This window comes from Salmo salar, chromosome ssa21 (assembly GCF_905237065.1).
Source record: "Salmo salar chromosome ssa21, Ssal_v3.1, whole genome shotgun sequence".
Taxonomy (NCBI): Eukaryota; Metazoa; Chordata; class Actinopteri; order Salmoniformes; family Salmonidae; genus Salmo; species Salmo salar.
The window spans coordinates 15,457,351-15,478,051 of record NC_059462.1 but is presented as its reverse complement, the minus strand read 5'-3'; the positions used below and the strand labels follow the sequence as shown (position 1 = coordinate 15,478,051).

Here is a 20,701-nt window from a genome sequence, read left to right as displayed (position 1 = left end):
CTGGTAATCCGTCAGGCCCCGCAGCCTTGTGTATGTTGACCTGTTTAAAGGTCTTACTCATGTCGGCTACAGAGAGCGTGATCACACAGTCATCCGGAACAGCTGATGCTCTCATGCATGCCTCGGTGTTGCTTGCCTCGACGCGAGCATAAAGTGATTTAGCTCATCTGGTTGGCTCGTGTCACTGGGCAGCTCGCGGCTGTGCTTCCCTTTGTAGTCTGTAATAGTTTGCAAGCCCTGCCACAAGACGAGCATCGGAGCCGGTGTAGTATGATTCAATCTTAGCCCTGTATTTACGCTTTGCCTGTTTGATGGTTCGTCGCAGGGCATAGCAGGATTTCTTGTAAGCTTCCGGGTTAGAGTCCCGCACCTTGAAAGTGGCAGCTCTACCCTTTAGCTCAGTGCGAATGTTGCCAGCAATCCATGGCTTCTGGTTGGGGTATGTACGTACACTCACTGTGGGGACGACGTCCTTGATGCACTTATTGATAAAGCCAGTGACTGATGTGGTGTACTCCTCAATGCCATCGGAAGAATCCCGGAACATGTTCCAGTCTGTGATAGCAAAACAGTCCTGTAGTTTAGCATCTGTTTCATCTGACCACTTTTTTATAGACTGAGTCACTGGTGCTTCCTGCTTTAATTTTTGCTTGTAAGCAGGAATCAGGAGGATAGAGTTGTGGTCGGATTTACCAAATGGAGGGCGAGGGAGAGCTTTGTACGCGTCTCTGTGTGTGGAGTACAGGTGATTTTTAGATTTGTTTTTTCCCTCTGGTTGCACATTTAACATGTTGATAGAAATTTGGTAGAACTGATTTAAGGTTCCCTGCATTAAAGTCTCCGGCCACTAGGAGCGCCGCCTCTTGGTGAGTGGTTTCCTGTTTGCTTATTTCCTTATACAGCTGACTGAGTGCAGTCTTAGTGCCAGCATCTGTCTCTGGTGGTAAATAAACAGCCACAAAAAGTATAGCTGAAAACTCTCTAGGCAAGTAGTGTGGCCTGCAATTATCACAATATACTCTACTTCAGGCGAGAAAAATCTAGAGACTTCCTTAGATTTTGTGCACCAGCTATTTACAAATATACACAGACCGCCCCCCCTCGTCTTACCGGAGTGTGCTGTTCTATCTTGCCGGTGCAGTATATATCCCGCTAGCTGAATATCCATGTCGTCATTCAGCCACGATTCCGTGTAACATAGGATTTTAAAGTTTTTGATGTCCCGTTGGTAGGATATTCGTGATCGTACCTAGTCTAATTTATTGACCAACGATTGCCGGTAACGGCAACTTTCCCAGTCGCCTTCTCCGGGTCCTGACCAGGCATCCGGCTCTTTGTCCTCAGTACCTGCGTCTCTTCCTCTTGCAAATAACAGGGATGTCGGCCCTGTGGGGTGTTTGGAGAATGACTTGGGCATCGTCCTTGTTGTAGAAAAAATCTTTGTCTAATCCGAGGTGAGTGATCGCTGTCCTGATATCCAGAAGCTCTTTTTTGCCATAAGATACCGTAGCAGAAACATTATGTACAAAATAAGTTACAAATAACGTGAAAAAAACACATAAGAGCACAATTGGTTGGGCGCCCGTAAAACTGCTGCTATTTCTTCCGGTGCCATTTTACAGGGGCTGAATACTTATGTAAATAAGGTATTTCTGGGTTTTTTTTGTTTTTTTGAAGGAACTTGCTAAGATTTCTAAACTTGTTTTCACTTTGTCATTATGGGGTGTTTTCTGTAGATGGATGAGGATTATAATTTTTTTTAAATCAATTTTAGAACAAGGCTGTAACGTAGCAAAATGTGGAAAAAGGGAAGGGGTCTGAAATATTTTCTGAATGCAATGTAAATAGTTCCAGGCGCTAACTGCTCCTAATTTCAGCTCTTATCACTCCAAAAGCAATGGATTTAAACATACACTTGGACAGTAACATATTACTTGTTCTTTTCTTATCTTAATGCTTGGCAGATGTTCACCCTGTCTTTACTGGTCTTTACTTGCCAATACTGAGTAAGTTCTGGTAGAAGCATATTTGACCTCTGAATTAAGGTGTGGGGAGAGAACAGGTCAGACAAGGTTGATCTCTTCTGTGACTTGCGTTGGGCAGTGTCATGTACATGGAATTCAAGGATCACCCAGAATGATCTGAAATCTCTTTGATTGACAGACTGGCTGACTAACTTACTACCAGCTGGAGTCCCAGTGGTATTAAGATGGATATAATGTACTATAGTCTTAAATGGCACCCAGCCGTTCCTTATATAGTACACTACTTTTTGACCAGTAGTGCGCTATATAGGGGAATAGGGTGCCATTTGGGATGTGCCCAGTGTTACTGAAGTGAAATAAGGCAGTACATAACAGAAGGTTATAATATACAGTATGTTAACGATAAACCACTCTGAAGTTATTAATGCCCCCTGGATACTCGGTTGTCTAAATAAGGGTGTGAAATGTTCCAAGCAAGTTTGAAGCCTGCATACGGACATGTTATGGGAAAATTGTTTTTGTTTTGCCTAAAATAATAAGGTACACACACAGGAAGTGGGGAGTTCTCCTATTTTTTTATTTTTTTTAATCTCCTACCATCCGCCCCACACAGCTCCTCGAGTAATGGCCTTTCCAGACCTTCTCTAAACAGCTCGTGTTTACTGTGAGCAACCTCTTACCAAATTACCAGCTGTGTCCCTGGTCCTGTGTTTTGTCTTTCCACAGGGATTTCCCTTCTCTGCAACCCAACCCCCATCCCCTGTCGCTCCGATTCCCACCCACTAATGCCTCCAACCACAAGTCGTCCCTTATCGTCTGATATGGCCTTTCTGTTAAATGAAGGACAAACTCTGAAGGCAAAAGAGTATGTACAGAGGAAGTATACTAAGGTCATCTGTTTCAGTAGAAATTCCTCTGTTACACTTGGAGCATGAACTGTGTGACACTTGATCATTGTACTTTATCAAGCACCTAGTTCTGTTGTTTTAAGGTAAAGAACCAGGGAAGGGGACATCTATAGTACATAGTAGGGCAGAGGGTGCAGGAGAAGACTTTGACGTAGTTGAACCTATGTTGATCTGGCACTCTCATTGTAAGATGTAGGACATTTAGTTGAGTCCAGTGTACGCTTACTATCCAAGGTCAAACTGTAGCTTCCTGTTTTTTGTTGCATATTCAATGGGCAGAAGGTGACCTCTTGTGTAGATTGTTCCATTTACAACCACTATGTTTAGCAAACAAAATACAGCACAGGACAGTTCAAACTACTTTAAGTACTGTGTAATAGTCGGTAAAAGGCAGCATCTCTGAGCCGTGCTTTTCGGTTAGTTTCAGGTCATGTTTCAACCTGCATGTCATTCCTGACATTATCAAGTAGTATGGAACTGAAAAATGTTGAGATAGATGTTCCTCTGCAAGAAAAGAATCTAACACCAACCTGCATATTGGTGCTTTAAATCTTGATCTAGTCTTCTGAGTTTAGCTTGCCTATTATTAGCTTTTCTCATCTACCTGTTGAATAGTCCAACATCTATTATGTGCTGTGTGAGTAAAGCATTGGAAAGCAGGAGGTTACTAAATCGGGCCTTGGTAAGCTGCTGGGGATAGTAATAAGAAGGGTGTCCACCCACTCTGCCCAGAGTGGGTGAAAACACGCTTTGGTGATGACTTTTCACTTCCTTATGTTATGAAATACATTTTTCCAAGACAAATATAATTATTTATGTTCTGAATCGGTAGGTGGGGGCTGTCTCAAACATATCATTAACAGTATATCCAAAAAGTTGCATTTTGTAACCTAATACGTCTGACAATAAGCACCTAGCTGTGTTGACAAAGCGGTGCGGGTTTCTCATAACTTTTGAGGATTTTACATTTTGTGGTCGCCGTCTTCCAAGTTGTTTCCTCGGGTTGCAAAATTAACATAACATAACACGAGCTGAATGAAATGTAAAAGGCTTTGAAAATAAAGGGCTTGGTATACGCTCAGTGATCTGTTAACATTTCACAGAGACGCTTGTTTTTTAACGGATTATGATAGAGACTTGAGGTTTGGACCAATTGTTTTCTTAGAGGATTATCTACACAACTGAACATTTTTACCCATTGGTCAAAAGATGCGGTTTTGATTGGACACCCTATAATAAGTTCTGACTGACTCCATAGTTAACACTTACTATTTCATCACCGGCCTGTACAGTAGACCTAATCGGGCAGAATGCTCAGCTACCTACAGATGTCCGATCTTAATTTGATCACTGTTTTGTCGCTGAAAAGTTCAGCATCAGGAAATTCAAATGAGCCTGAAAACCCAGAGTTATTTTTTTATTTATTTCCATGCGGGGCAGTTGAGTCATTGGAACCAGTGCCAGCTCTCACTCACTCAAACGTTAAAAGCACCAGACAGAATATCAATAAATATCCCACTGCTACTATAGGCCTATAGGTCCTATTACTGCAACGTTCAAATACATAAAAAAAATACTAATTCTGAGATGCATCAATACACATCAACAATCGTTGTTTTATATAGCTTAACACAAGAATGATATTGGTCTCGACAACGACATACGTGTCAAGTGTATCCGAAATGCAGCTGTACAGTAAGCTAAACCTTAGGCTACAGTAGGCTATCTAAACTAATTGCATACAGGCCTATAATATCACAAAGACAAGATGAAATTGAGAATAGTGAGGTAGCCTATGGAATGGAGTGTAATGTCGCATCAAAGAGAGCAACTGAATTTTAAACAGAAAAAAAACATGATTTTTGTGTGTGTGTGTGTATATATATATATATATATACACAGTGTATTCAGACCCCTTGACTTTTTCCACATTTTGTTAAGGTACAGCCTTCTTCTAAAATGGGTGACTTTTTTTTCTCCATTAATATTCACACAATATCCCATAATAACAAAGCAAAAAACGTATTTTTAGACATTTTTGCAAATGTATTAAAAATAAGTAAGTATTCAGATCCTTTACTCAGCACTTTGTCGAAGCACCTTTGGCAGCGATTACAGCCTTGAGTCTTCTTGGATATGATGCTACAAGCTTGGAACATCTATTTGGAGTTTCTCCCATTTCTTCTCTCTCTCAAGCTCTGTCAGGTTAGATGGGGAGCGTCGCTGCACAGCTGTTGTCAGGTGTCTCCAGAGATGTTTGATCGGGTTCAAGTCCGGGCTCTGGCTGGGCCACTCAAGGACATTCAGAGACTTGTCCCGAAGCCACTCCTGCTTTGTCTTGGCTGTGTGCTTAGGGTCGTTGTCCTGTTGGAAGGTGAACCTTCGCTCCAGTATGAGGTCGTGAGTACTCTGGAGCAGGTTTTCATCAATGATCACTCTCTGTACATTGCTCCGTTCATCTTTCCCTCGATCCTGACTATTCTCCCAGTTCCTGCTGCTGAAAAACATCCCCACAACATTATGCTGCCACCACCATGCTTCACTGTAGGGATGGTGCCAAGTTTCCTTCAGACATGACGCTTGGCATTCAGGCCAAAGAGTTCAATCTTGGTTTCATCAGACCAGAGAATCTTGTTTCTCATGATCTGAGAGTCCTTTAGGCCTTTCCTTCTTTTGGCAAACTCCAAATGGGCTGTCATGTGCCTTATTCTGAGGAGTGGCTTCCGTCTGGACACTTTACAATAAAGCCCTGATTGGTGGAGTGCTGCAGAGATCTTTGTCCTTCTGGAAGGTTCCCCCATCTCCACATAGGTGCTCTGTCAGTGACCATCGGGTTCTTGGTCACCTCCCTGACCAAGGCTCTTCTCCCCCAATTGCTCAGTTTGGCCGGGTGGCCAGCTCTAGGAGGAGTCTTGGTGGTTCCAAACTTCTTCCATTTAAGAATGATGGGGGCCACTGTGTTCTTGGGGACCTTCAATGCAGCAGAAATGTTTTGGTACCCTTCCCCAGATCTGTGCCTCAACACAATCCTGTCCCGGAGCTCTATGGATAATTTATTCGACCTCATGGCTTGGTTTTTGCTCTGACATGCACTGTCAACTATGAGATCTTTATATATTGACAGGTTTGTGTCTTTCCAAATCATGTCAATTGAATTTACCACCGGTGGACTCCAATCATGTTGTAGAAACATCTCAAGGATGATCAATGGAAACGGGATGTACCTGAGCTCAATAATGAGTCTCATAGAAAAGGGTCTGAATACTTATGTAAAGGTATTTGTTTATTTTTATACATTTACAAAAATATGGCCGTAACATAACAAAGTGGAAAAAGGGAAGGGGTCTGAATACTTTCCGAATGCACTGTTGTTATGGTCTTGTAATGAACAACGTCACTTAGATCACATGATTTGACCTAGCTTCCCATGCACACTGCAACAACCTCATCTTTTCTGTTTTACGATTTACTTCTCTAATGCTATTTTACTATTTCACAGTGAAACCAATTTTATTTATTTTTATTTTATTTTTTTGTAAATTTTAACCAGAACCAGACATGCTGGATTCATTTAAAGAAATGTTGCTCGGACGTTGAAAACAATAAAGTGTATTCGAATGGAGACTTGTGGATTCATCAGATGTATAATACTAAGGTAATGCCGCTACTGTAGGTACGTTATCTTAGATTGACATGATTAAATCAGCCTAATCTCAACAGCCCTATGCAAATCAGAGGCTTGAGGCAAAGTCTGTTGTCGTCTATAAGGATATGTTTATCAGAAGTCATCAGAAAGCAATCATCCAGAAGTGATTTATAAGATTAGCTTACAGGGAATCTGTTCCAAACCCTCGTCTCAGCAACTAGAGCACCCTAGAAACATCTGAGCAGGCATGTAATCTCATTCGTTGGCAGGCTTGTTCATGGGAGTAAGATCCACACAAGAGTTGCTGATGTGATTTCGGAGTGAATCACCTCGAAGAAGCAGTGTGTGGTGGTGGTCTGTGTTTGGGATAATGAATAGCAAACACATACAAAGTAACACCTGATTGAATTGAGTGTTGGAAAAGCGTCCCAGGCATGCTATTGTAGCCAGGCTCAAGAAGGCGGACAGATGGCTAGCGGACACGGTGTTGTTTGGACTGGAGGATATGAGAGGAAGTTGATAAACTCGCTGTGAATGTGATGGATGGCAGGGCTGTGTTGTTTCACCGCCCTGCCCACAGGTTCACGGCTCTAGCGCAGCGTGCAGGGAGGTAAAGTAAAGCTGATTTAGCCCTTTGCTTATTACTGACAGTGGGGGAGTTCACTCACTCACTGAACTGAAGTTTCACCGATACACCAGGCTTAAGAGATTTCTGCGACCGACTGACTGAGGGGGCCCACTGTGTGAAGGGATTTAAAGTACAGGAGACTACAGATTTTCTGATGTCACAGCCTGGGCGGGGCATTAAGGTAGGCCCGGTCTCCTCTGCTCCAACAGTCATAGCATAGCGGAGTCTGTCTTTGAACGCAGTGGAGATGGCAGGTATTTAAGAGGGGGAGAATTCAACACTGAGGCCAAGAGGTAAGAAGGCGTTACAGGGTAATGATTGGAGGAGATGATCTGTTTTTAGGATGAATGTGTAATGTTCAAACCTGTAGCCAGCATTTGAAAAGAAAGTACAGGTTGACTTGAGGCACTCTAGTTTTGCTCTACTTCCTAGAGCACCCTGTCTAACTTTTGTTGCGTTGTTTTTTTCCTAAGACAATGTTGAAGGGGAACATAGTGGGTATACGTGCCTTCAGTTTTAGGATTGTATACACTTGTGCATTACTGCTATGATTCTTGAAAGTACATGCCTGGGTAATAACTTAAGACAAGACAATGTAAGCCATGTTGCTTGCACTGTCATACAAGAATGTTGTAAGACCCGTTGGTTTGAGCAGCTAGTTTACTGGTTGTAGTTTGCTTGGATTCAATGGTTTTGTGGGAGTGTACAGTAAGAGTTTCTGTTAACCCTGTATGTGTGAGGCCGTACAGTAGATTACTCAGGCAAGGCAATAAAAAAAAAAAAGTGGTGTGGACGTTGGTGGTGGTATGCATTGTTGCACTCTCGCTTCTTAAAATACACAGGGTGTTGTCCAGAGGAGAGCAGGAAGGCTTGTTTGCATAGCCACTTTTGTTTGTCGCTTTGTTCATGAACCTACCTTTTCCCAAGGGACCTTTTAGGTTACACAGCCGGTAAGAGACTTCAACAGCGAGAAGGCTTCCTAATCTTTATGCATCAACTCTCAGTAAAATAACTTCAGCTTGGCAACTCCAAGAACACTCTTGTCAGTCATAAGCATAAACAATCTGTTTTGCCCCTCAAGTATTTACTTTTTCCCCTCGGGGTTTCCCATTGATTACGAAAGAATTTCATGGAAGAGGCTGAAAATGTCTTTCATGGGAACATACCTATGTTCCAGCTGCAAACATGTCCATTGGAATGCAAGGAATTTAGACAGCCCTTGTGGTGATGTTATTTGTGCCTTTTTCTTATTGGTTCAAAACAAATATATAAGAATGGCATATCAGGATATTACTTGTTTAAAAATGGTAACAATCAAAACGGAATGTATTTAATACCGGCCAGTGAGTAGGCTTGAGCAGGTTGCCTGCTTCCCAGCCCCTTCAGCTTATTCATTTAGAGGAGTGAGTAGCAGCCTCCCTGATGCCGGCGATCGATATTGCAATACTTGTTTTATAGGTTCGTTAATTATGTTTGCCCCTAACAAAGACCAGGAAGTAGCCATCAAAGGTACGACACTATAACGTCTATGGATTGATTTGGAGACGCATAGTCATTACTGTTGAACTTCTATGGACTGTTGTGTGTGTCTCTCTCTCTCTCTCTCTGCCTCTCTCTCTCCTCTCTCTCATATGCACACACACGAAGGCATCTCAGGTATATGAAAGTCAGTAGCAGTATCTGGATATTATGCCTTTGAGCTGTAGTCCTATTTGTGCATCGTCAGACAATAATGGAAGGAACAGGCCACATGCCTTTGATGCTAATCTAACAGTAGGATTCTGAAAATGCAATCTGGCTGCTTGTGTGCCGTCTGGATGTATTTAGTTATTGTCTGCTTTAGGTAGACTGAATGCGGACCTTCCTGCAGCTGCGTTGCACATTTGCGCAGTACCAGGTGTGAGCAAAAACATCAGAGGCTGATTTCACTCTACATCTGTTTTCATATTTCACACTACTGTAGTGATTCATCAACTGTTGGTGCCAGACTAACAGTAACTGATGGCTGGCAATGGTACCCTAGAGTTCACACAACTACTGTGTGTGTTCTGATACAGTCTGGCAACTGGCAAGTCCATAAGTATAGTAGGCCTCGTTCGACTTGTCTACCAAGGTTACACTCTTAGGAAAAAAAGTTGCTATCTAGAACCTAGAAGGGTTTGCCGGATGTCACCATTTGAAGAACCATTTTTGGTTCCATTTTTGGTTCCAACTCTTTCCACAGAGGGTTCAATCTACCTGGAACCCAAAAGGGCTCTACTGGGAACCATAAATGGTTCTCCTATGGGGACAGCCAAAGAACCCTTTTGTGTACTTACATCATTGGAGGCTGGTGGGGGGAGCTATTGAAGGACGGGCTCATTGTAATGGCTGGAATAAAATAATGGAACAGTACCAAACAAATGGAAACCACGTTTGCCTCCGTTCAATTTATTCTGTTCCAGCCATTACAATGAGCCTGTCCTCCTATAGTTCCTCCCACCAGCCGCCACTGGTATACATACACAGGATACACTCTGGTACACAGGATCAGCTGTATCAAGCCTGTGATCAATAAAAGACACGGGAAACAAAGGCACCAGACTTGTCATTTCCTCCTGTCTATTGACCAATAAGCATGTTCCCTGGTTGTGAATGGGTTTGTTTATGCACGCCAGACCTATATGCAGGGAAACACTTGGGGGTAAATGTAGGCTTAAACGGGTCAAGCTGCAACATGTCTCCGTCTGTCATCAGTCACCTCACTGTCTGGCAGAGGCTGCTGCTGCAGAAACATGGGCTTGGATGAGGAAAACAGTCCTTTTGTCTCTGCCTCCGTCACATGTTCTCAGAAGTGTCTGGATATGGCTCCGGAGAAAAGCTAGGCTGTCTTATAAACCAAACAATATTCTGTTTTGTCTTGAGGACTTTTGACTATTGGTTATATTGGCACCTGCTTTTTGCTTCCAGAGTCTAAAGTATCGCTGTTGTAATTTGTAGACATGACACTTAAATGTTCTTTCCTATCTGTGGAAAGAAAGTAAATCTTGGCATAATTTTGGCGAATGGTATAACATTTACATAGGGAGAGAGTAGCTCATTCCCATAATCGCATTGCCAAACAAACCTTTTAGAGCCATGAAATCTGGACTTTGTACCCTAGCCTGGTGCGGACCACAGTAGTCTGTCTGTTTTAGCTGGGGGCGTCTGTTGACATATTTAGTCACAAGGCTATTCATGGCCATTTCTGGTGGTTCTAGACTAGTTTTGTCTGTGTGTTGAATATAACTGTTGATTTAACACTGTCTTCCCTGCCTAATGTCTGTTTCTGAGGCTCTAGGCTTCTGGATGCATAAGTCCCACGCTTTTGTTAAAATCTAAAGCAGTTAAATGACTTTTAATTGCATCATTGTGCAACTATTGTGAATGAAGGTGGGGGCTTACTGGTGTGATTACATGATTAGAACCATGGAATATTTGAGAATAGAACCCCCGAAAGGAACTAATAGTAATTTCAAGTCAGGGCTTAGTGGGCCTGGGCCTCTCAAGTTAAGACATTGCAAAAATGACCTCTGAAGAAATCACATACACTACAGATCACGCAGCTTAGTCAATTGTGTTACTCCCCACTGAATTAACCCCTTGAATAACTAATGACAGCTTTCATTTATAGATAGTATTATGTATATTGCATTTCACTGCCAGTTTCTCATACTGTAATGTACAGTATCCCTCTGAAGGACAAAGTGTGTGTGACACCTTATCAGGAGATTTGTCTGTTTTTAAAAAAAACGCATGCATGTTTGCTTTGGCTGACTGCGTTAGCTGTTGCAGTCAGGTTAGAGCTAATCTGTCTGTACAGTGAGAAACATTTTCAATCCAACCTAAAGAAACAAGAACAAGAAAAAATCAACCATATGATTACACTCTCCCCAGTTAGCCCAGTCAGTTTTAATGATGGTGTAATTAGTATAAAGTAATGATTGGCCAGACATTTCTTCTGACAGATGGTCAGACTTTTCTATTCAGTTGTACGCGCCACACCGCAGATGCCACTTTACTCTGTATCGTTGGGGAAGGGCTAGTCAGTAATTCCTGTTGTATTCAGCGCATGTGACAAATACGATTTGATAATAATATTGCTGATTCAGTGATTTAAAGGGAAGACTGATGGGTTTTAAAAGACACCTGTAGAGTCATTTAGAGAACAGTTCAGAGGAACAGAAACTTTGATCACTGTGCTCCACCTTTTTGTTTCCTGTTTCACATGGGTTACCTTTCACCACACCGTCCTCAGGCCTGATGGACAAATCACTGCACTTGTCTTGTGACTTGTTTGCAAAGGGAGCCCAAGCTCTTTCATCTAATAGCTGCTTACTTTAAGTTGGGAAGAAAGGATTCCTTTCATGCTATATAATATGTGTAATCAGATTGTTTTATGCAATAACAGAATCATGTCTCATGAAATTTAGTTTTTAGATCTATTGCGAATGGTTAGAATTATTTTCGTGACAAATGACTGCATTCTCTTTTTCTACCTGTTCAATGTTTCTTATTTATATGGATACCATCAGGGAAAGATGTGTATTCATACCAGTGAAATACTACCATATTGTTTTAGACTGTAACAGGCTGATAATATTGTGTTAATATTATTGTGTGAGGCTCATCTTGTCCCTTTTCCTACGGACAGAGTGTCAACCAAAAGCAAGGCACCCTCTCCTCCAGTATCAGTGAAGGGCCTGGAAGGTGCAGGCCTCTCCCAGAGACACTCTGTATCAGGATATCCTCTGATGACCATGGACCAGAAAGAGAACCTACTTGAACAGGACCTGACTCTGGTTGTGGTTCTGCCAGGCGGAGTGGAGAAGACGGCCACTGTCCATGGCAGGTGAGACTTGGGCTTAAGTCCCACACGGCACCTATTTAGTGCCTATGGATCCCGGAAATGTTCTATATGCACAAAAAGCTTATTTCTCTCAAGTTTTGTGAACAAATTTGTTTACAACCCTGTTAGTGAGCCAGATGACTCAGGTTTTGAGGGAGCGTGCAATTGGCATGCTGACTGCAGGGATGTCCAACAGAGCTGTTGCCAGAGAATTGCATGTTCCTTTCTCTACCATAAGCCACCTCCAATGTTGTTTTAGAGAATTTAGCAGTACATCCAACCGGACTCTCAACTGCAGGCCACGTGTAACCACGCCAGGACCACCCATGGCTGTGCCCCTGCCCAGTCATGCAAAATCCATAGATTAGGGCCTAATGAATTTATTTCAATAGACTGATTTCCTTCTATGAACTGTCACTCAGTAACATTTTTGAAATTGTCGCATGTTACGTTTATATTTTTATTCAGTATAAAATGGTATATGATTACTGCACATCCTACCATTTACATCATCTTTCCAAGGCTCTAATGTAATGTCCTATTTCTCTGTCAGATATTGTAGGTGGTGCAGTAAAAGCTGTGGTTTTGGTTAACAGTACTTGAACCATTAATTGCACCAAAAAGTTTTATGATGTGGCTGATTCCTTTCCACTTGTTAAGGTTTAATGATGTTATTTATGTTTTAGGCCCAGTAATTACATTTTATGGTTTAAATATGTGTAAAAAATACATTTCCTGAACTTATATCTCCTATATATAGGACACACTTCAAAAATAAATCATAAGGAATGTCTTTTGCCATTTATGAATGTTTTGTTCAATGTGTTTCTATGGGATTTGGTTCCATTGGTGAAATTCAATATTTTTTTGATACCTAAAGGGGTCATAAAATGTAAAATCAAATAGCTAAATGATCCATGGACAATTCCATGTCAGTTTATACCCCCCCCCAAAAAAAAATCTTAGACTTTAGAGAATTAGATAAGATTAATATGTGTAGACTGTGTAATTTGCTACAGGCCCCCTGCACACACATTTCATGAGTTAGTCTTATGAAGTCTGGACGATGAAACCCTCATCCACACCAATTCAGCTGAGACCAAAACGCCTAATCAGACAAACATAAGATTAATATCTCAGTCAAAAGGGCTTTGTTGTTTTTCAGAACAAGGACTTTGTGTCCTGGTATGAAACTACAGGCCCACACTCTTCACTCGCCATCACCAAAGTTTACTCAAGATATCATTCTTCTATTTTTTGCAAGACTCAAATACTCCACTGGTATATTGTGCCCCCTTGCCCTCTCTAGCTTTAATCAAGACCAACTTTTAATATAAAAGGATTAAGCATCAAATTCTTCACCCTCTTTTATTTTACAGAGTACAGTGAACTCATTATGATAAGGATTACACTTCTGGTATTATATTTCCAGAGACTGGAATTTGGAAACTGCTGCATAGCTTTGTGTGGATGCTGTTGCTAAATGGTTTTCCACATCACCAACAGTTGTTTGTGTGTGAAGCCCAAACTGACAGCTCCTTATGCAAAGCTTTATCACTGTGAAAAAGTAGTGTCATAATGCATTACTATTACGTAGAGTGTAAAAGTCTTCTGTGATAGCATCTACTTTCGTGAGAGTAGTTTCTCCTTGGCATTTGCAATTTCCACACAAAAGTTCAGTGTACACACAGCCTTTTATCCTTAGCTTGGGCGATTTATTACTACTAACCTTTTTGTGTTTTTCAGCAAGCCGATGATGGATTTGTTAGTTATGCTTTGTGCCAAGTACCACCTGAACCCATCAGGCCACACTATAGAGCTCGTCACCACCAACAGAAACCACATCAAGTTCAAACCCAATGCTTTGATCGGGGCCCTAGAGGCAGAGAAGGTTTTGCTCAAGCCCAAAGGAATGGAGGAAAAGAGTAAGAAGCCTGGCCCTCAGATGCCAGAGGTACAGTTGAGACATCTGTGGTAGAAATGTCCTAGATATAATAATTGTTATCTTGTAATGCATATATGAAATGATAGATATATGTTTTTGTTCTGGCAGTTTTTAATTAGGTTAGTCATGAGGTCTGATAATCTAATTTCTTTGACTCTTCAGGCAACTGTCCGTCTGGTAATAAACTATAAAAAGACCCAGAAGACTATTCTAAGAGTCAGCCCTCGAGTCCCCCTTGAAGACCTCTTACCAGCTATTTGTGAGAAATGTGAATTTGACCGACAGAGCACACTTTTATTAAGAGATGCCCAATCTGAGGATCCTTTGGATTTGACCTGTTCTCTCAATGATTTTGCAATTAGGGAGGTTTATGCAAGGGACACAAAAGGTAAGGGCTTCTCTTTAAAACCATCAGCCTTCAAAACATTCATCAATCTGAATAATTACTATACATTCTGAACTAATCTCGGCACTCAGAACCAAATCTCGTGTGTTTAGTCTGTCAACAGAGACTTATTCTGAATAAACTTCATTCATTCATTTTACAATTAAACAGGTGCTTTTACTACCACATATAGTTGCCATCTTCTCTTCCATAGCTATGTACTCAGCAGATGTACCTGCCTCACCTACTACACCAACTCACCAAGATCATCTAGGTAATGTAACATGATTTTACTTGCCGATTTCTGTTTACCTCTGACATTATGCATTTGAAGTCCGTCAACACTTTTGACAGAAACTTAAGAAACGTTGTCAGTAAGATCAAATCGAAGTGTATTTGTCACGTGCGCCGAATACAACAGGTGTAGACCTTACAGTGAAATGGCCGAGATCTATATATTCCTAACAGATACCATTACACCCAGCAAAGATAAAATCCAGAAGGAGAAGGAAAACAAGGGATTGTTCAGTCTATTCAGGAAAAGTAAGAAGAAACCTGAACAGGTGTGTACTATGTTAATTTACAGGTCAGTTTTGGCTGATTATGAGTTAAATGGGTGTTGGGGTGGGGCATGGGGATACTGTCACAGCCATGTGATTGGATAGTTTTCTCTTTGCTTACTGCAGAAAACAGGCCTTTGATCAGGATCTGATTGGATGTTTGTTTGCTCTTTAAAGGGAATGACTGCCAGTGCCCCGGCGTCCCCAGTCTTCCCTAGCAGGCCTCGACCTCTCAGCATGAGCTCACTCAGTGCCCACTCCTCCACATTCAACTGCAGCACCATGCCTTCTGACATGCCAAAGAAGAGACGGGCCCCTCTGCCCCCCATGCTGGTGTCCCAGAGCTGCCCCTCTAACCTCAGCCATCGCCAGAGGTCCATCTCCACCTCGGAGCCCGAAACCCAAACGGATGGTGACCAGGTGAGTGGGACTCAACCCGACTGGACCTGTGTTCTGGCTTTACCAGGCCTGTTTGTAAAGGTAGTTATTAGTATGTCCAGGGAAATGGCTCGTGATGCATTTTAAAATTGAAATCCTAGACAAGTAAATCAATAATTTCAGGTAGGTTACTTCTTTGCATACTTCAACTAACTCGTTTTCCTCTTCTGTTGTGGAGATGACGACCGGTCTGAGTCGCAGCACAGAGTCTTCACTGAAGAGGACAAAGCGCAAGGCTCCTCCACCCCCCGCATCTCCTGGAGTGGTTGTCCAAGATGAAACTTTCCTAGATAGAGGTAAGAGAGGTTTCACTGAATTCATACGTACTGTATTGAATTGGCTTGAGCTCAAACCCCTGTCTAGATACTGTATTTCAGGTGTAGTTTCTTACATTAGGGAGTTACTTGAAAATAGCATCTTGAGGCAAGTTTTTTTTTGGATGTTGGTGATTTAGTTCCTCTTTCTCCTGGTTTGAGACCTTGAGTACATACATTGTACTTTGGTCTCTAAAGTCAACAACTGAGAATAGTAAATAAGACCAATGATTGATCAGTGGGAGTTGCAGTCATTGTATTTGACTCTGATGCCTCCTAGTGGTCAATATGAAACAGTTACAGAATGAAATAGCTATGCTTGTGGAGCCTTCAGTACTCGAGAGTTTGAGTCTAAACTTGCTGAGGGAGATTCTGCGCTGGCGCAGCTTCCTGTTGTGTCTTCTACCCACTCTGCTCTGCTGCCTCTTTCACCACCTCCTCAAGCATCTCCTCTTCCTGCACTGGCCTGCTGCTTTTCCTTCCCACACTTTCTGTCAATCGGATGAACGTGCTATTCTGTTGGTTTTCTTGCTGCATGTTTACACCTCCCTGCATGAGTTTTCTTTGGCTCTTCTTTCAATGTACTTCAATATGATCAAATTGGTTAAAAAAATACACTCTTGAACACAACAATACAGACATAAATACATGCAATACTTAGTTGAGACATTGAACAACAGTTTCCAGACTTTTGATCATACAAAAAAAGCATGTATTTATATGGGTTTATAATTATAAAGTGATGGAAATCAGACACACTGTTATTCAAGTGAAACACCTCGGAAAGCACTATCCGGAAATCCACTACCTGCGATTGACTGAATACCGGCTTTTGGTTATATCTGTTATTTGTTACTGACTAGCTTAGATTGGGTTGCATGCTTTCTGTGAGGGAGGAATGATCTTTAGTGATCTTTAAAGTTTAAACATACATGAAGTACATTCTAATCACTCCCAGTCGTTCAGCAATACAGACAGCCCCGGGAGACTTTGCGTTGGATCTAGCCATCATCCTCTCTTGTTTATTCTGAAATGTGTTTTTTGTATTTTCAAATGGCTCTTTTGATACTTGTTTCCGTCCTGTTCCTGTCTTTTGTAACATACTTAGTCCCCAGTTATGCTTTCCACACGTCAACTACTTGTGTTGTCAGACCTGAGTGTATTTCATAGGAACTTCATTTGTACGTTCAGTATTTCAATACTACACTAGCCAATTATCCCAGATCGTATGAATAAAAGATTTGACTGCTCTCTGCTTGTATTGCTACATCTTCCATCTGCCCTCCCTCCCCCGCTGGCTTCACATAATCGACTTCACAGAGGATGATCAAGCCCAGATTCTGGATGTCTCTCCCTGACGTCCCACGGCTGTTCATTTCAGTTAGACATCCCAGACTGCACAGTGAGGAGTCTCAGCTTTGTATAACCAGCCTGCTGAATATTCCTTCTGCTCTCTATTTTCCTGTGATGGCCTTGAAGTGCCGAGTGAAGAACTAGAGGGGAATATGAGATGCTAGATGTCTTCATTAAGCCCAATTCACTGGTCTGAAGTATCCCTAACACAATAATATTAGGTTCGCTGTTGTGTGATTTGTGAAAGTGACACTAGTAATTAGTGACATTTTTTTGTAATTAGTGACATTTTTGGCAGATACCAATATTTTCCTTGCCATAAAAACCGATACAGATTTAACCGATATTTCAAATTTTAGCGGCCTTAAGCATTCTAGTACAGTTAAATAGTTAGACCGCTGCGTCCATGCGTGTGTTTTAAGGCACTGCATCTCAGTACAGTCCCTGGTTCGAATCCAGACTGTATCACATCCAGCCGTGTTTGGGAGTCCCATAGGGCAGCGCACAATTGGCCCAGTGTCGTCTGGGTTTGACCGGGGTAGGCCTTCATTGTAAATAAGATTTTGTTATTAACTGACTTGCCTAGTTAAATAAAGGTTACACACACACACACTGTCCAAAAAGTTATTTTGTTGGCATTTACGTATGTCCCCATTACCAGTAAAACATAATCAATCTCTTTCACTTACTTGCTGTGCTGTTTCGTTGTTCAATCGTTTCATTCTCAACCAGGATTTCATCTTACATGTCAAGCAGTGAAGTTTCAGCTCTGTCCGTCCGCAGCTCCTCTTCCTCAGTATGCATTGTCACTGTGTCCATTTCCATCTTGTCCAGCTGTGTATGTAACATTTCACGTAAATCCTGTTTCTTGACTGCATCGAAGTAGCGGTCCTGGTACATAGCATCGAGCATGGTGGCGACACAGTAAAGAGAGAATGCCACTGAATTTGTTCACAGCCTGTGTTGGCAGTTTTGTTGAGCAGGTGTTTCAATGCCATGACAGAGGGGTATCACGTCTGCAGCAAGCGCAGTTGAGGTTCTTTCTCAAATCAGTTGTTCGAATGGAGCTCGCTAGTGTGTTCATGTTTCAAACATGTTCTCAAATGCTATTGAAATGTCAGAGGTATGACAACCAGCACATTCTTGAGCATGCAATACGACCTTCCTCAGTACGAAATCCTCATCGACCCACTGTGCTGTCAGACTCAGCATGCTCATGGGGCTGATATTGCTGGTCCAAATGTCAGTCGTGAAGCTAATAGCAGTGACGCCACTACTGTGTAACTCCGGTAGGGCAACATCTGAAAAATAGCACACTTGGTAGTGTGTACTGGTGCTCGACTAGTCGGCGAAAGCCAACATCACCCACGACAGAGAACGGTTGATTGTCAAGTGCAATGAATTTCATTATCTTGACGTTTTAGTTGTCTTGCTGAAATTTTCTTACGCTTTCAAATGACTGCTCGACTTGTTGACTGCTCGATCCACACAGCAGACATTGTGGGCAAGGTTAGGAATGCTGTGTTGCGCTAAATTTTACATGGCATCATTACGTCATGTGCATACCTATAAAACATATAGCGTAGTTACGTCAGCTTTGACATCGGTTTTGCACATCGGCGTTAAACTAGACATCGGGCCGATGTCGACATTTGCCAGACATGAGACCCATTTTTCTCCAAAAAGTTGACTCAAGTTTGTCAAATCACCTGGATGATCATCAAGACAATTAAAATAATGTTCTATGGACAGATGAGTCAAAAGTTAAACTTTTTGAATAACATGGGTCACATTATGCCTGGTGAAAACCAAACACCGCATTCCACAGTAAGAAACTTATACCAACGATCAAGCATTGTGGTGGTAATGTGATGGTTTTGGGATGCTTTGCTGTCTCAGGACCTGGACGACTTGCCTTAATAGAAGGAACCATGAATTCTGCTCTGTATCTGATAATTCTATAGGAGAATGTCAGGCATCCGTCTGTGAGCTGAAGCGCAGCTGGGTCATGCAGCAAGACAATGATCCAAAACACAGAGTCTACATGAAAATGGCTAAAAAGCAACAACAAAAATGGTTTTGGAATGGCCTAGTTAAAGTTCAGCCCTAATCCCAATTGAGATGTGGCAGGACTTGAAACGAGCAGTTCGTGCTTGAAAACCCACAAATGTCGCTGAGTTAACGCAGTTCTGCATGGAAGAGTAGGCCGAAATTCTTCCACAGCGACATGACACTGATCAACAACTACAGGAAGCGTTTGGTTGGAGTCATTGCAGCTAAAGATGGCACAACCAGTTATTGAGTGTTAGGGGTAATTACTTTTTCAGACAGGGGCATTGGGTGTTGCATAACTTTGTTTATGAAATAATTAAAAAAAATTATGTCCTGTAATTGTAGCGTTATTTGTTCACTCGGGTTCCCTTTGTCTAATATTATATTTTGGTGAAGATCTGATAACATTCAGTATCAAACATTTGCAAAAGTAGAGCATTTTAAATCGGGCAAATACTTTTTCACAGTACTGTAAGTATTCACACACCTGAGTCAATACTTTATAGAAGCAGCGATTACAGCTCTGAGTCTTTCTGGGTAAGTCTAAGAGCTTTCCACACCTGGATTGTGCAACATTTGCCCATTTTATTATTTTCAAAATTCTTCAATCTCTGTCAAATTGGTTGTTGATAATTTCGAGGCAACAATTTGCAGGTCTTGCCATAGATTATTAAGTAGATTTAAGTCAAAACTGTATCTCAGCCACTCAGGAACATTCACTGTCTTCTTGGTAAGCACCTCCAGTGTAGATTTCGCCTTGTTTTAGATTATTGTCCTGTTGAAAGGGGAATTCATCTCCCAGTGTCTGGTGGAAAGCAGACAAACAGGTTTTTGTCAAAGATTTTGCCTGTGCTTAGCTCCGTTTCTTTTTAATCCTGAAACTCCCCAGTCCTTAACGATTACAAGCATACCCATAACCACTATGCTTGAAAATATGGAGAGTAGTAATGTATTGGATTTGCCCCAAACATAACTTTGCATTCAGGACAAGTTAATTGCTTTGCCAGATTGTTTTACAGTATTACTTAAGTTCCTTGTTGCAAACTGGATACATGTTTTGGAATATTTTTATTCTGTACAGGCTTCCTTCTTTTCACTCTGTCCTCTGTCATCATCTCCATCCTGTTGTGCTGCAGGTGGCCAACCTACTACACTGGAAGAGATCGTGGAGCAGGAGGAGACCACTGCCTCTGTGATCCTAGACTCCATGAGTGATGTCCAAGAGGACGACAGCAGCCTCAACCTGTCAACAGCAGACATCTCCGTGGACTCTGAGAGAACCGAGGGTCTCTCTCCATCCCCGGATGCCCCGCATGCTGAGATGGAGACCTCCCCACCGTCTGAGAGCGAGTGCCCAGCGGGGGAAGATCAGTCTTGTGATCTGTCCTCAGATGGCAAGTACGAACTCTAGCAGATAGTCCTACATTATGAATGAAGTAGTGCCTCTTTGACTTCGGTTTTTGCATTGCTTTTCTTAACTCCTGTTTTTGATAGACTAGTGCACAGCATGGTGAACAACGCTGAGTGCAGGATTCCCATGCTGAGTGTGGGGATGGACACATCTGAAACAGAAGATGCTGGTAGGTTTACAAGTAGTGATGAATTCAAATACATCAAGTT

The 20,701-nt window shown here is 41.9% G+C and overlaps 1 protein-coding gene across 4 annotated transcripts in view; it reads left to right on the top strand.

The window, feature by feature from the left end:
- cobll1b (cordon-bleu WH2 repeat protein-like 1b) overlaps nucleotides 1–20,701 on the top strand; it is a 34,238-nt gene that overhangs the window by 10,151 nt on the left and 3,386 nt on the right. The window contains exons 3-12 of one of the 4 annotated variants that reach the window (XM_014164118.2): nucleotides 2,712–2,850; nucleotides 11,840–12,037; nucleotides 13,781–13,988; nucleotides 14,142–14,367; nucleotides 14,579–14,638; nucleotides 14,833–14,927; nucleotides 15,102–15,344; nucleotides 15,541–15,658; nucleotides 20,218–20,479; nucleotides 20,576–20,661. In XM_014164118.2, the coding sequence (XP_014019593.1) occupies nucleotides 2,712–2,850; nucleotides 11,840–12,037; nucleotides 13,781–13,988; nucleotides 14,142–14,367; nucleotides 14,579–14,638; nucleotides 14,833–14,927; nucleotides 15,102–15,344; nucleotides 15,541–15,658; nucleotides 20,218–20,479; nucleotides 20,576–20,661 (1,635 nt within the window). The other 3 variants (XM_014164121.2, XM_014164120.2, XM_014164119.2) reach the window with 3 other exon arrangements.